This window comes from Schistocerca piceifrons, chromosome 8 (assembly GCF_021461385.2).
Source record: "Schistocerca piceifrons isolate TAMUIC-IGC-003096 chromosome 8, iqSchPice1.1, whole genome shotgun sequence".
Taxonomy (NCBI): domain Eukaryota; kingdom Metazoa; phylum Arthropoda; class Insecta; order Orthoptera; family Acrididae; genus Schistocerca; species Schistocerca piceifrons.
The window spans coordinates 285,765,975-285,781,322 of NC_060145.1; the positions used below are offsets into that span (position 1 = coordinate 285,765,975).

General features: G+C 39.0%; 1 protein-coding gene across 2 annotated transcripts in view; it reads left to right on the top strand.

Moving 5' to 3' along the window:
- LOC124711370 (lanC-like protein 3) overlaps positions 1–15,348 on the top strand; it is a 100,035-nt gene that overhangs the window by 42,900 nt on the left and 41,787 nt on the right. For both annotated transcript variants that reach the window (XM_047241414.1, XM_047241415.1), the window contains exon 3: positions 4,403–4,684. In XM_047241414.1, the coding sequence (XP_047097370.1) occupies positions 4,403–4,684 (282 nt within the window). The remainder of the gene's footprint in view (positions 1–4,402; positions 4,685–15,348) is intronic.

Below are 15,348 nucleotides of genomic sequence, written 5' to 3' on the forward strand. Positions count from 1 at the left end.
TGCCAACACCTGAACCAGGTAGGCACTGAAAGAAGAATACTGTATAATTGTGTGGCTCCTGAAAATAAGTATGAAAATATCTGAAAGTGGAATCGGGAGATGAATTTAAAAATCTAAAAAATGAATGGTTGTTGTACGTCCTCGTGTCAGTAATGCATATTACAGTTATGGTTTTCAAAAGGAATGAAATAGATATCCAGCAACTACACAATATCAGGCTGGATATCAGATAGTTGGTCAATATCTGGCAGATATTGGATTTTCAAAAAATTATGAAAATTTCAGAAAACTCACTTTATTTAATTCAAATGTGAAGTACCCTTCACACAAATAAAACCACTATATCTTCAAATCAAAACACCATTCCAGAATGAGATTTCCACTCTGCAGTGGAGTGTGCGCTGATATGAAACTTCCTGGCAGATTAAAACTGGGCGCCAGACCGAGATTCGAACGTGGGACCTTTGCCTTTCGCAAGCAAGTGCTCTACTTGCCCATGAAAAACAAAGGTCCTGAGTTCAAGTCTCAGTCTGACACACAGTTTTAATCTGCCAGGAAGTTTCAAAAAGTAAATTAGTTATCAAACTTAACTGGAGGTAAATTATAGTGAATGAAAACTGGTTTCTTGCTATTAGGAGGAAATAAGCAATTTTGCTTGTCTTTGGAAACAAGATCAGGCTCAGAAACAAGTCTTTCACTATACACACTGCTGCAAGGCATTGAAAAATAAATTCTGGCAAACTTCGTCAAATTTGAGTATTGTTTCACTTTAGCAGACTGCTAAATATAAGGGTTGCAATTGTGATTGATTTGAACTGTTTTCAAATAATAGTTAATCTAACTTGCAGTTGTTTCCTGATTGTCATACTAATATTATTTTCATTTACCACCTTGTTAAAGCAGTTCCAAAGTGTGCTGTGGGCTTTGTGAGTCACAGTTGATTCAGTCTCATCTCTTACATTTCGTTAAGTAGGCATTAGAGATGGACTGCTAGTGGTCAAAGTTTCTTCACAAATTTCCAATAGGACCTTCAGTTGAGCTCTTTCAATTTCAACAACTCGTAAAATAGATTATCATGGATCTAGAATGGTTGCAATCAAGTGATTTGTATTATCATTTAAGGAACTGAAACGACTCTCCTTCAGCTTCCAGTGATGCTATCATATGGTAAACTGGAAGCTTTTTGTGCTGTCTCATCCTTATGTAAAAAGTTATAGAGTGCCACAACATTAGTATTACTTCGAATATGCAGGAGAGACCAGAACTTATTTCTTCAAAGAACTTCAGAAGCTTAACCCACTGCACCATCAAACACTACTGTTGAGACATCAAATTAGTAAGCATATCATGATCAGCCAGATATAGCAACATAGCCTGTTTTTGTTCCAACAAGGGTGTACCATATAAAAGGTGATATTCCAACCCATGCTGATACCTTATACCAAAATGTGCTTTGGTAAATTTAGCTGTTTTCGAATGGCCAACAGTTTTTGACAAGCTAAACTCAATGATTTAAGTGCCTTACAAGATGTCTACCAGTATGATAATTTCTGCTACTGTTAGGTGGATATTCAGTGTTTCTGTGACTTAGTTACAATCTGCCATAGTGAGTGATGAAACATCTAGCAGAATCACAATTTCATGATGTTAATGCCACTGTCACAAATGAGTAAATGTATGTTGCTCTGGTCAAACCACAGCACTGTGATAGTATTAAATGCCTTTGTTATATTTTCTCCTTGTGGTCACCCAGAAAAGGCTTCATGGTAAGAAGACCATGTTCCACGTGGAATTCAAGAGAGAACCAACGAGTTGTGAAACTCCGGAAGCTGAAACTGTTATGCAAACAGGTCCATACATGAGAAGTAGCAGAAACCTTAAATTTTTCTTTTGATATTTTCGTAAATTCAATACTTAGCAGGAAAACTACACTCCTAAGAAGCTCCTAGCATTAGTTGACATTTTTGGATTTGGCTGTTAGTTGCTATATGCTATTGTTGTAACATACAGCTGAGAACCATGGGCCGCATGAATACTTGATTCAGGCTGCATCCAGCCTGCAGGCTGCAGTGTACAACCACTGTGTTGCGTGGAAAAAAAAGAAACTACATTGGTCTTAAGAAAGATTAGGTTATTTTTGTGTGTTTAAACGTTTTTTAACTATATTTCACAAAAACATCTGCACATCCCAAATAAGTTTAATTAAAATGAGAATTTGATAAATAGGCACTTAAATAACAATACCGCCAAGTTAGCTGAGGGCACTAATGTGCTGCTTTCTGGACTCAGGTAGGCACCCGGCCCTAGATCGAATCCCCCAGCAGATTGACGAGGGCTGGTGTGCCAGCCAGCCTGGATGTGGTTTTTAGGTGGTTTTCCACATCCCCCTAGGCAAATACCGGCTTGGTCCCCGCGTCCCGCCTCAGTTACATGGCTCACAGGGCATCTGTCCACCCTCTGACACTAACATCGCCAAATCCATAGTAACACGGCCTACCCCGTGTTGAAGTTGGACAGAGGCCCAAAGAAAATGATGATGGGGCACTTAAATAACAATATTAATCATTATAGCTGTAGACAAACACATTGCTGATCAGTGTAATAAAAAAATTCTGAACAAAACAATAAGAGACGAGTTAATACCTGTGTTTTCTCCTTCTCCACTATGAGAAATTTGACTCAGACAACAAACAGTAAACTTATTATTGTCACTATTTATACACTATGTGATCAAAAGTATTCGGACACCTGGCTGAAAATGACTTACAAGTTCGTGACGCCCTCCATCGGTAATGCTGGAATTCAGTGTGATGTTGGCCCACTCTTAGCCTTGGAGACAGCTTCCACTCTCACAGGCATATGTTCAGTTAGGTGCTGGAAGGTTTCTTGGGGAATGGCATCACTTTCTTCACGGAGAGCTGCACTGAGGATATGTATCGACGTCGGTTGGTGAGGCCTGGCATGAAGTCGGCATTTCAGAACATCGCAAAGGTGTTCTATAGGATTCAGGCCAGAACTCTGTGCAGCCCAGTCCATTACAGGGATGTTATTGTCGTGTAACCACTCTGCCACAGGCCATGCATTATGAACAAGTGCTCGATCATGTTGAAAGATGCAGTCGCCATCCCTGAATTGCTCTTCAACATTGGGAAGCAAGAAGATACTTAAACGTTTTTCCACTGTTCAGTCGTGCATTGTTTATGCTCCTTACATGAAGTAAGGCGTCGTTTGGCATTTACCAGTGTGAGCAGCTGCTCAACCATAAAATCCAAGTTTTCTCACCCGCGCCAAATTGTCATAGTACTTGCAGTGGGTCTTGATGCAGTTTGGAATTCCTGTGTGATGGTCTGGATAGATGTGTTTCTATTACACATTAAGACCCTCTTCAACTGTCGGTGGTCTCTATCAGGCAAGAGACGGCGCTTTTGTACTGTACGTGTCTCTTCACGTTTCTACTTCATTATCACATCAGAAACAGTGGACCTAGGGATGTTTAGGAGTGTGGAAATCTCACGTTCAGACATGACACAAGTGACACCCAATCACCTGACCACGTTCGAAGTCTGCGAGTTCTGCAGAGTGCCCCGTTCTGCTCTCTCACGATGTCTAATGACTACTGAGGTCGCTGATATGGAGTATCTGGCAGTAGGTGGCAGCACAATGCGCCTAATATGAAAAATGTTTGTTGTTGGGGGTGTCTGGACACTTTTGATCACATAGTGTATCAAAATATTCCCAAATAACATTTTTGTAATTTATGTTGCAATTAACAAATTATTTTCAGTAGTAACCTCAAATAACAAGCAAAAGAGATCGCAATTCTCAAAAGATCATAGAGCCAAGTCAGTCAATCAGTACGTCATTTTCTCTTTTCACTCATGTAAAACACTGTCTAAATATATGCAAATCCACTCAATCATCTGTGCCAGATATCAAGGGGCTCATGCAAGCCTACACATTGTGACATGGTCCATGGCATTGTTCAACCGAATATCTGGCTGCTGGATACCCTGCTTATGGGATGGCTGGACATCCCGTATCTGGCCAAAGAATTATCCATTTCATCTAGTTTTCAGCAATGTATCCTGTAGAAAGTTGTGACATTGTTAGTGTACTTTCAGATTTAGTGATAACTTGGAAATGAAACAGGAGAGGTTAGTTCATGGCACAGTACAGCAAACACTTGTACCACGTGGTCCGGTCCATTCCATGCAATATCTGTGTGACATAGAACCCTCCAATTTCAGGTAGTTGCTTGTGTGTAATGTTTTGTGTCACAACAATTTACATTACTCACCTATTTTTTTTAGCAAGAGCCACTTTTTTAATTTGTTCACCTAGTATTAATTCATTTTTCACTAAATAATGCTACTTATGAATGTCTTGATGATTTTGCTTACAGATACCACAGAAGCAGAGAACTGCCTGAAGAAATTTGCAGCAGCTGCTCAGAACTGTAAACCATTGAACTTCTTACGTTGTGGGGGTGATGAGCTCTTTGTTGGTCGTGCTGGTTATTTATTTGCTGCACGATGGCTTCACAAACAATTTGGAAAAAATATTGTCCCAGAGAAAGATATTCATGAAATTTGCAGTGCTATTGTGGAATCAGGGCGCCGCTATTCAGAAAGACATCACAGTGCAAGTCCATTGATGTATTCTTATTATGATACAGAATACCTGGGTAAGTCTTGAAATTTTGTCTCTGTAAATGTAGGAAGATATGACTTCATTGATGAATGATCAAAACATTTGTTAGATGTTTACATCCTACCCTATTCCATTATGTTTGTAAGCTACTATTTTATGATGGAATAAAGAAGTAAATGAACTGCTGTGGTGATATTGCACAATAGCTGGTGTGACACGCAAAAACTTAGTGGTAATTAATATATTTTTTTTACCTTGGCGAACAAGATCATCTCTGCACAAAACTGACAGAGATGGGTGTGTGAATTGTTGGCAGTAATTTACTGAGGAACCAATACTGACAATAGCAAGGAAGAAGATAAATCTATCGACATCAAACATAAACTGGGCTCGTAGAAAGTCTCGAGTCTAGTCTACAATAGAAGTGAAACATTGATACTAAATAAATAAGACAAGAATAAAATTGGAGCTTTTGAAAAATCGTGTTACAGAAGAATGCTGTAAATAATTCGCTTACATAGGATTGTGAGGGAAATACTGAATTGGGTCAAGGAGAAAATATCATTACAGCACAACTTGACTAAACACACACCTCCTGAGGCATTGAGAAATAGTTAATTTTGTAATGAAAGTAAATTTCAGAGGTAAACAATGTAGGAGGCCAAGGCTCAACTATAGTAAGCATGTTCAAATCAATTTAGGCACAGTAGTAATGCAGAGATGAGACTTGTGCAGAACGGACTAGCATAGAGAGCTGCAGCAAATCATTCATCATACTGAGGACCACAACAACATCAGGTTGCACAGACAGACTGATCTGCAGCATTGCTTGTAATCAAGGTTAGGTTGAAAGATAACAGTCTGGTTGAGAGTTGGTGCAGACAGCAAATCTGATGTCATGCAATATAACTCTTATTATGGCACATCATCTCTTAAACTTCAGACATAATATTCCATATTCTGTGTTATACATATGAGTAATGCAATACAATAAATTGCGTTTGATTGTTACACATAAGATTACTGTAGTAATTTTAAAGAACTGATGAAAATCTAACATGTCCTTTACCAGCCTCACCTCCATTACATCATCCCTCCAGTACTTCCTTTGTCAGAAATAGATTAAAATGCGATGATTTCTTCCTTATGTTAAAGAAACAGAATGCATGTGAGCCCAAATTTGAAACCAAATGTGTAGACTTAAGAAAATTGTAAGTTTGAAGAACAATATGGGCTTGAAAATGAGAAGCTTGCCCAGGTATCATTCTTGAGTTATTTGTGTATTAATATGTGATTTCATCCTCCCCCCCATGAACCATGGACCTTGCCGTCGGTGGGGAGGCTTGCGTGCCTCAGCGATACAGATCGCCGTACCGTAGGTGCAACCACAACGGAGGGGTATCTGTTGAGAGGCCAGACAAACATGTGGTTCCTGAAGAGGGGCAGCAGCCTTTTCAGTAGTTGCAGGGGCAACAGTCTGGATGATTGACTGATCTGGCCTTGTAACATCAACCAAAACGGCCTTGCTGTGCTGGTACTGCGAACGGCTGAAAGCAAGGGGAGACTACAGCCGTAATTTTTCCCGAGGACATGCAGCTTTACTGTATGATTAAATGATGATGGTGTCCTCTTGGGTAAAATATTCCGGAGGTAAAATAGTCCCCCATTCGGATCTCCGGGCGGGGACTACTCAAGGGGACGTCATTATCAGGAGAAAGAAAACTAGCGTTCTACGGATCGGAGCGTGGAATGTCAGATCTCTTAATCGGGCAGGTAGGTTAGAAAATTTAAAAAGGGAAATGGATAGGTTAAAGTTAGATGTAGTGGGAATTAGTGAAGTTCGGTGGCAGGAGGAACAAGACTTTTGGTCAGGTGAATACAGGGTTATAAATACAAAATCAAATAGGGGTAATGCAGGAGTAGGTTTCATAATGAATAAAAAAATAGGAGTGCGGGTAACCTACTACAAGCAGCATAGTGAACGCATTATTGTGGCCAAGATAGACACAAAGCCCATGCCTACTACAGTAGTACAAGTTTATATGCCAACTAGCTCTGCAGATGATGAAGAAATTGAAGAAATGTATGACGAGATAAAAGAAATTATTCGGGTGGTGAAGGGAAACGAAAATTTAATAGTCATGGGTGACTGGAATTCGTCAGTAGGAAAAGGGAGAGAAGGAAACATAGTAGGTGAATATGGATTGGGGGGAAGAAATGGAAGAGGAAGCCGCCTTGTAGAATTTTGCACAGAGCATAACTTAATCATAGCTAACACTTGGTTCAAGAATCATAAAAGAAGGTTGTATACCTGGAAGAATCCTGGAGATACTAAAAGGTATCAGATAGATTATATAATGGTAAGACAGAGATTTAGGGACCAGGTTTTAAATTGTAAGACATTTCCAGGGGCAGATGTGGATTCTGACCACAATCTATTGGTTATGAACTGCAGATTGAAACTGAAGAAACTGCAAAAAGGTGGGAATTTAAGGAGAGGGGACCTGGATAAGCTGAAAGAACCAGAGGTTGTAGAGAGAGTCAGGGAGAGCATAAGGGAACAATTGACAGGAATGGGGGAAAGAAATACAGTAGAAGAAGAATGGGTAGCTCTGAGGGATGAAGTAGTGAAGGCAGCAGACGATAAAGTAGGTAAAAAGGCGAGGGCTAATAGAAATCCTTGGGTAACAGAAGAAATATTGAATTTAATTGATGAAAGGAGAAAATATAAAAATGCAGTGAATGAAGCAGCCAAAAAGGAATACAAACGTCTCAAAAATGAGATCGACAGGAAGTGCAAAATGGCTAAGCAGGGATGGCTAGAGGACAAATGTAAGGATGTAGAGGCTTGTCTCACTAGGGGTAAGATAGATACTGCCTACAGGAAAATTAAAGAGACCTTTGGAGAGAAGAGAACCACTTGTATGAATATCAAGAGCTCAGATGGCAACCCAGTTCTAAGCAAAGAAGGGAAGGCAGAAAGGAGGAAGGAGTATATAGAGGGTTTATACAAGGGCGATGTACTTGAGGACAATATTATGGAAATGGAAGAGGATGTAGACGAAGACGAAATGGGAGATAAGATACTGCGTGAAGAGTTTGACAGAGCACTGAAAGACCTGAGTCGAAACAAGGCCCCGGGAGTAGACAACATTCCATTAGAACTACTGATGGCCTTGGGAGAGCCAGTCATGACAAAACTCTACTATATGGTGAGCAAGATGTATGAGACAGACGAAATACCCTCAGACTTCAAGAAGAATATAATAATTCCAATCCCAAAGAAAGCAGGTGTTGACAGATGTAAAAATTACCGAACTATCAGTTTAATAAGTCACAGCTGCAAAATACTAACGCGAATTCTTTACAGACGAATGGAAAAATTGGTAGAAGCGGACCTCGTGGAAGATCAGTTTGGATTCCGTAGAAATGTTGGAACACGTGAGGCAATACTAACCTTACGACTTATCTTAGAAGAAAGATTAAGAAAAGGCAAACCTACGTATCTAGCAATTGTAGACTTAGAGAAAGCTTTTGACAATGTTAATTGGAATACTCTCTTTCAAATTCTGAAGGTGGCAGGGGTAAAATACAGGGAGCGAAAGGCTATTTACAATTTGTACAGAAACCAGATGGCAGTTACAAGAGTTGAGGGGCATGAATGGAAAGCAGTGGTTGGGAAAGGAGTGAGACAGGGTTGTAGCCTCTCCCCGATGTTATTCAATCTGTATGTTGAACAAGCAGTAAAGGAAACCAAAGAAAAATTCGGAGTAGGTATTAAAATTCATGGAGAAGAAGTAAAAACTTTGAGGTTCGCCGATGACATTGTAATTCTGTCAGAGACAGCAAAGGACTTGGAAGAGCAGTTGAACGGAATGGACAGTGTCTTGAAAGAAGAATATAAGATGAACATCAACAAAAGCAAAACGAGGATAATGGAATGTAGTCAAATTATATCGGGTGATGCTGATGGAATTAGATTAGGAAATGAGACACTTAAAGTAGTAAAGGAGTTTTGCTATTTGGGGAGCAAAATAACTGATGATGGTCGAAGTAGAGAGGATGTAAAATGCAGACTGGCAATGGCAAGGAAATCGTTTCTGAAGAAGAGAAATTTGTTAACATCGAATATAGATTTAAGTGTCAGGAAGTCGTTTCTGAAAGTATTTGTATGGAGTGTAGCCATGTATGGAAGTGAAACATGGACGATAACTAGTTTGGACAAGAAGAGAATAGAAGCTTTCGAAATGTGGTGCTACAGAAGAATGCTGAAGATAAGGTGGGTAGATCACGCAACTAATGAGGAGGTATTGAATAGGATTGGGGAGAAGAGAAGTTTGTGGCACAACTTGACTAGAAGAAGGGATCGGTTGGTAGGAGATGTTTTGAGGCATCAAGGGATCACAAATTTAGCATTGGAGGGCAGTGTGGAGGGTAAAAATCGTAGAGGTAGACGACGAGATGAATACACTAAGCAGATTCAGAAGGATGTGGGTTGCAGTAGGTACTGGGAGATGAAGAAGATTGCACAGGATAGAGTAGCATGGAGAGCTGCATCAAACCAGTCTCAGGACTGAAGACCGCAACAACAACAACATGTGATTTCATTTGTAATGTTTGTGGTTCTTCCATGTGCCAGTGACATAGTTGACAGTTTGTGGTGGGTCCATTGTGTCAGTTATCTAACAGGCGACAAATCTCATTTGTCATCCACTGTACTCACCTCAAAAAAGCACTGGCATTCAAGATTGCAGAATAAAGACTTCCAGTGGCCATCATAGAAAATAGAAAATTTGCCATAAAGACGGAAATATTCAAGTATCATGCCATACAAAAAACTATTCTCTTAATTTCATCATAAAATTAGTGTTGACCTCAAATCATAACAAAGCAATTTGTAGACTGTGTACTGCATAAGTATATTGTGTTAGCATAAACATTGGTTTTATGTTTGTTAAAACTTTCTAGGAGTATGAGGGGATAGTGGCGTAGAGCTTTAAGATGACTGAGAGTCTCTGGTTATAATTGGATATATCACTATAAAATAATAGTGATGAATCCAATACCAGTTTATAAATCAAGCTTGAAAAATTTTAATTTCTGCATTTTGAGTAAATGAAAGAGAATTTTTTCCATGTGGTACCCACTGGTGTAAAGGACATGCAGTGGACAGAAATAAATGAAATATCATACAGCGGAAAAGGAAATAGGAGAGAAAAGTAAGTTAAAGACATTGTGATGATTGTGTTCCAAAGGCAATGGCTACTTGCATTTGAGTTTCTGGCTGTACAGGCAAAGAAGAAAATATTGAACCTTAGCTGGAGAACCATTTAAAGAAGAAAGTGAATTATTTGAAAATGGGATATTTTGGATATGTTGGGTGCAACAAATTGCGTTTAGGAGATCCTATTAAATTTTAATCACAGGATGCTTAACTGTTGATATTTACATAGTAACACAAGTCCACAGTTAGTATCCCACAAAGATGTCTTGGTAGAAAGGAACAGCAGTAACAAGGTATTGAAGGTTACATAAAAAGAGCAAAGGCTGTGAATTCAGTGATAATGACTTTTTAAGTTTTTTTATCGAGGAAGAATACCAAACAGCTGCATGTATTTGGGAAGTTATTTTATTTTGACAACCAGTTTCAGCATTTCAGTATTCCATCTTCAGGTCCTAATGCATTTCATATATAGACATTCAGATGTATTGATATTGGCATACTGGAGCCATCAGTGTATGGGTACTGTGAATTTAATATTCGAGTGCTTCCCTTGAAGATTTGACATCAAGTTATTATCAAGTCTTCAAAGTAAGCACTCGAATAACGAGTTCATGGTGTCCAAACACTGATTGCTCCAGTGTGCCAATATCGAAACATCTGAATGTCTACACATGGGGCGTGAAGACGGCATACTGAAATGTCGAAACTGGTTGCCAAAATAGAGTAAAATAACTACTCAAATATGTATGGCTGTTTAGTGTTCTTCCTTGATAAATGTTTGACCAGCCGCTGTTCCGGGTCCTCAGGGGATCAGCAGGGGTTTTACGTTTGTTGTTAATAACATAAGAAAGGAAAATGATCTGCTTTACTTTGAAAGAAAAACAACCCTTCAGCCAAAAAATAAATAAATAAATAAAATAAAATAAAATCATTACTTATGTACTGCAGACATTTCTAGATGAAGACTGCAGCACTTTGAAATAATTAGCATTGCATGGTGATAGCATGTCTTGTACAGGTGTTGCAGCATGACACTTGCTGAGGAAACTTTAGTAAGTGACTGCACTGCTACAGGGATGCACCATAATTTGTTGGCCGTGCACGTTTGGCAAAGGCTAGGCCATCTGAATGATGTCAGCATCGCTGCTTACAGCTGGTATTCAGAGGGGCATTCATTTGTAGCTGGGTACATCTTCTGCGCTGGGCAGCAGTCAGCTGATCATGTACCACAATAAAAACCTTTATGTGTTAATAATAGATTGAACATTATGTGCTGAGATATTCTGATTACTCCTTGTGGATTGAATTGCTGTGAAAGGAAGCCTTTCGTACCACTGTGATTCTAGGGTGCGAGTTGGAAACTGATGAAAGAAGTAAGTGTTTTTGTAAAGACGTTTTTCTAACATATTACACACTTGGGAAAAATATATTTAAAAACAAAGATGATGTGACTTACCATATGAAAGCGCTGGCAGGTCGATAGAAACACAAACACATACATACACACAAAATTCTAGCTTTCACAACCAATGGTTGCTTCGTCAGGAAAGAGGGAAGGAGAGGGAAAGACGAAAGGATGTGGATTTTAAGGGAGAGGGTAAGGAGTCATTCCAATCCCGGGAGCGGAAAGACTTACCTTAGGGGGAAAAAAGGACAGGTATACACTCGCACACACACACACACACACACATATCCATCCGCACATACACAGACACAAGCAGACATTTGTAAAGGTTGCCTTTACAAATGTCTGCTTGTGTCTGTGTATGTACAGATGCATATTTGTGTGTGTGCGAGTGTATACCTGTCCTTTTTTCCCCCTAAGGTAAGTCTTTCCGCTCCCGGGATTGGAATGAATGACTCTTTACCCTCTCCCTTAAAACCCACATCCTTTCGTCTTTCCCTCTCCTTCCCTCTTTCCTCACAAAGCAACCATTGGTTGCGAAAGCTAGAATTTTGTGTGTATGTATGTGTTTGTTTGTGTTTCTATCGACCTGCCAGCGCTTTCGTATGGTAAGTCACATCATCTTTGTTTTTAAATATATTTTTCCCGTGTGGAACGTTTCCCTCTGTTATATTCATATTACACACTTGTATAGATAAACACTCTTTTGGCTTGAAGGAGAATCTGAATTGAATATATCAGTTCATAACATGGTTAATAGATTAAAAAGGGAAAAGCCTCTTATTCACAAAAAGATTACTGACAAATTTTATCGTTAAGTGGGGATGTAATGGAAAATGTAAACATTTATTTAAAAAATCATTACAGCCATATTTATTAATGTACAAATCTAAAATTTTGCATGGGTAAAGCAAAAGAGCTGTGTTTTAATGGAAAAATATACAGGATTAATATTTTGCCAGAAATTTTAATTTTTAATTTTTTATTGTCTTTTTTACAAAAAGCCATAACTCAAATTATAATCCTGCAATTAATCTGAAAATTTTATTCTAGTGTCCTGAGAATGTTATAAGACCACTGAACTACAGTTATTAATTTATGGTACAAATTGTATCATTAACAGAGTTTTTAATTTTGCACATCCAGAATTAACTTTTTTTCTACAAACAGTTATCTAAAAATCAGAATGTAATTGCAGGATCTTGTATCTTTTAGTTCCAGGGAGACAGCAGCACGTTGCGAACAGTTCCTGAAAATTTCATAGCATTAGCGCATATACTTCTTACGAAAAGGCTTCTGATAACATAAAAAATGTAAAACAGGGAAAATGAGGTTCAAAGATTTTCTTCTCATACGTCTACATGTAATAAGCTTACCTGAATTTTAAAGTCCTCTATATTGATACTCCTCGTCCTCCAGGTTTCCCTTCTCTCCTCTTCAAATCTGCCTGACCTGTATTTGCAGGTAAGACACTGATCTGTTAGCTTTCTTGAACCTACTGTCATCGATGGTGTAAAGTGCTTTTGTTATAAACACACCATGATCTATACCAACTCTCTTCAGCACTCCAATTCTGCCATTATTCCCATTATTGTAACATAAAACAGCATCATGGACACCTATTTTAAGTACTTCAAGTCTACAGAATGTCCTTTTTGAGCGTCTAATCCAAATTAAATTATTGAGGCTTTCATTTGCATTTTGTGTCTTTTCTTGAAGACACTTCGTCAATAAATCAGAGTTTGTGATAAACCTTAATGTGGGCGTAATTGCATTCATAACAGGTGCTGATAATGAGTGTTCATTGAATACGTCTCATTTCTGTTGTTGAACTTATACCAATAATCTTTCAGACAGATTGTGCATTGATATTTGATCAGTGGATAGTTTGTGGAAAAAAACTGCCCACACAGCACGCCTCATTGCCTTTAAATAATGTATGTTTTTCCTGATACCTCTCCCATAAAATAACTGAAGAGAATCAATTTCTTTCAGAGTAAGCCTGCCTTACCCTCCTAGTGGTTTCCCATCCTCAAGTACATCTTCTTTTCTCCAAGTGATGAAGCCTACCACCAGGCTGGTTTTGGATGTGGCCAACACATTACAACTTTTCTATTCTTGTATTGTACAGATTTTTATCTGTTACAGCTTTGAACGAGGAGGAGTTGCCATTACCAAGATATTTAGTATATCTAACACCTTACTGGTTCCCAGATCTGGTGAACATCCTCACAACTGCAGCAGCCTCCATGCCCCCACTTGAGCCACTATGATTTTTAGAGCATGCTACTGCTCGCTTTTCTTTCCTCAGTTTCTCACTGTCTTCATTGTTGAACACTGGTGGCAGTATTTAGACATAATTTCTTTAAACTTTACCCAAGTCAATTCCAATAACAGATGCAACTCGGTACAGTAATGTGTGACCCCTTTTCATCCAGTTCCCATCTACAGACACACACAGGTCAATAACATTTGTAGGAGATTCACTGTCGTAAATATCTACCCCAGGATCTGTTTCTTTTTGGTTTATTTCCACCAATTCCTCCACTGCTTTCTTCATAGAAACTTTGGCAGTATCGCATTCAGCATCAGACATTTATTTATTTTTTCAAGCCTTGCACAAGGTGGAAGCATGTTCAGAAAACCACACAATAAATTACCTCCTTCCCTGCCCTGTCCAAGGCACCTCAGAGCATGTGCTAACCTAAAATTGCTTTCATGGGTACCAGTGTCAGCTTTTTTGGAGGAGGAAAATGAAAATTCATACCCATACGAATTACAAATTAATTTAAAATCACAAGCTATTCCCACCCTTCTTTCTTCAACATCAATCATGGATTCCGTATTTTTACAGCTAACACATGAACATGAAAACTTTATACCCTGGCAGGGAAGCTCTAAATCGATAAGTCTGAATATAGTAGAATCCATATCAACATCATTGACACACCTGTATAAATCTCCTGTCCCAAGTTTCGATGCTGAAGCTGAGAGCTTATGTTCTTCATTTCAAGCTGCTTCCTCTTTTTTGTTAGCAAACCAATTTCCGTGAAACCTCCATTTCCTAAACACAGCTTTTCCACCACCCATTATGCATAAATCTACACTTCCACATAAAGGTTTGCGAATTCAACCTTCCACCTACTAATATGTGTTAGTATTGTCAAAACGTAAATGAACCACATTCAAGAAAGTTTTCATGCGCAGATATAGATGTCAGCCAGAGATATACATATCAGCCCCCCCCCCCCCCCCCAAATCTTGTCACCTCTTCCCACTTCACATCCCTCACCCTCACTTTATGCTGCTCTCGGCTCGCACACCCACCAGTCTTTTTCCCTTCTCTGCTGGCACACCCATTAGTCTTTTCCCCTTCTCTGCTCTTCTCCTCTCTGCTCCTCATCACCCACCCCTTCCTCCAACACAACCATGTGCTGTCATCTCTAGTCCCTGCACACCACTAGGCAGTGCAGATTTCTCTTCCCCCACCTGTACCTTGCTATCCTTCCCCCTTCCCTGCTCCACTCTGTAGTGTCTGTTCAACACGTATCAGTCACATCCTGGCCAGAGCAGCTAGAGATAGTAGTCGTGTTTGTGAGGTGTGCTTACTTATGTTAATATGTGTTTATTTTCCTTTTCTGCAGAAGGCTTTGGCCGAAAGCTTGTATTATATACTGAGTCAAGTGGTGCAGTAGATAGCCCACTGAACTCCATCCCTGACCCCATCTGAGCTTGTGCTGTGTCTCTAATGATCTCAATGTCAATGGGATGTTAAACCCAATTCTCCTTCCTTCCTTCCAAAAGCTTATATGTAACAGTTTTGTCATCATTCCTGACTGCAACTCAACTTGTCAACTTTATGGTGAGTAGCATTCTATCCTTCCATAATATTGTTGAAAACAGATTGTAATATATTCTAATGTTAGTAAATGACAAAAGTAATATTTTCTGTCTAGTTTCTTAATATATAGTCGTCTACATTGACATAGAAGTATATGTTTACTTTGCAATGAGAATGGGTTAATTTAAACAGAAGAAGTCTAAATCAGAAAGAGGTTCATGTTTTGCA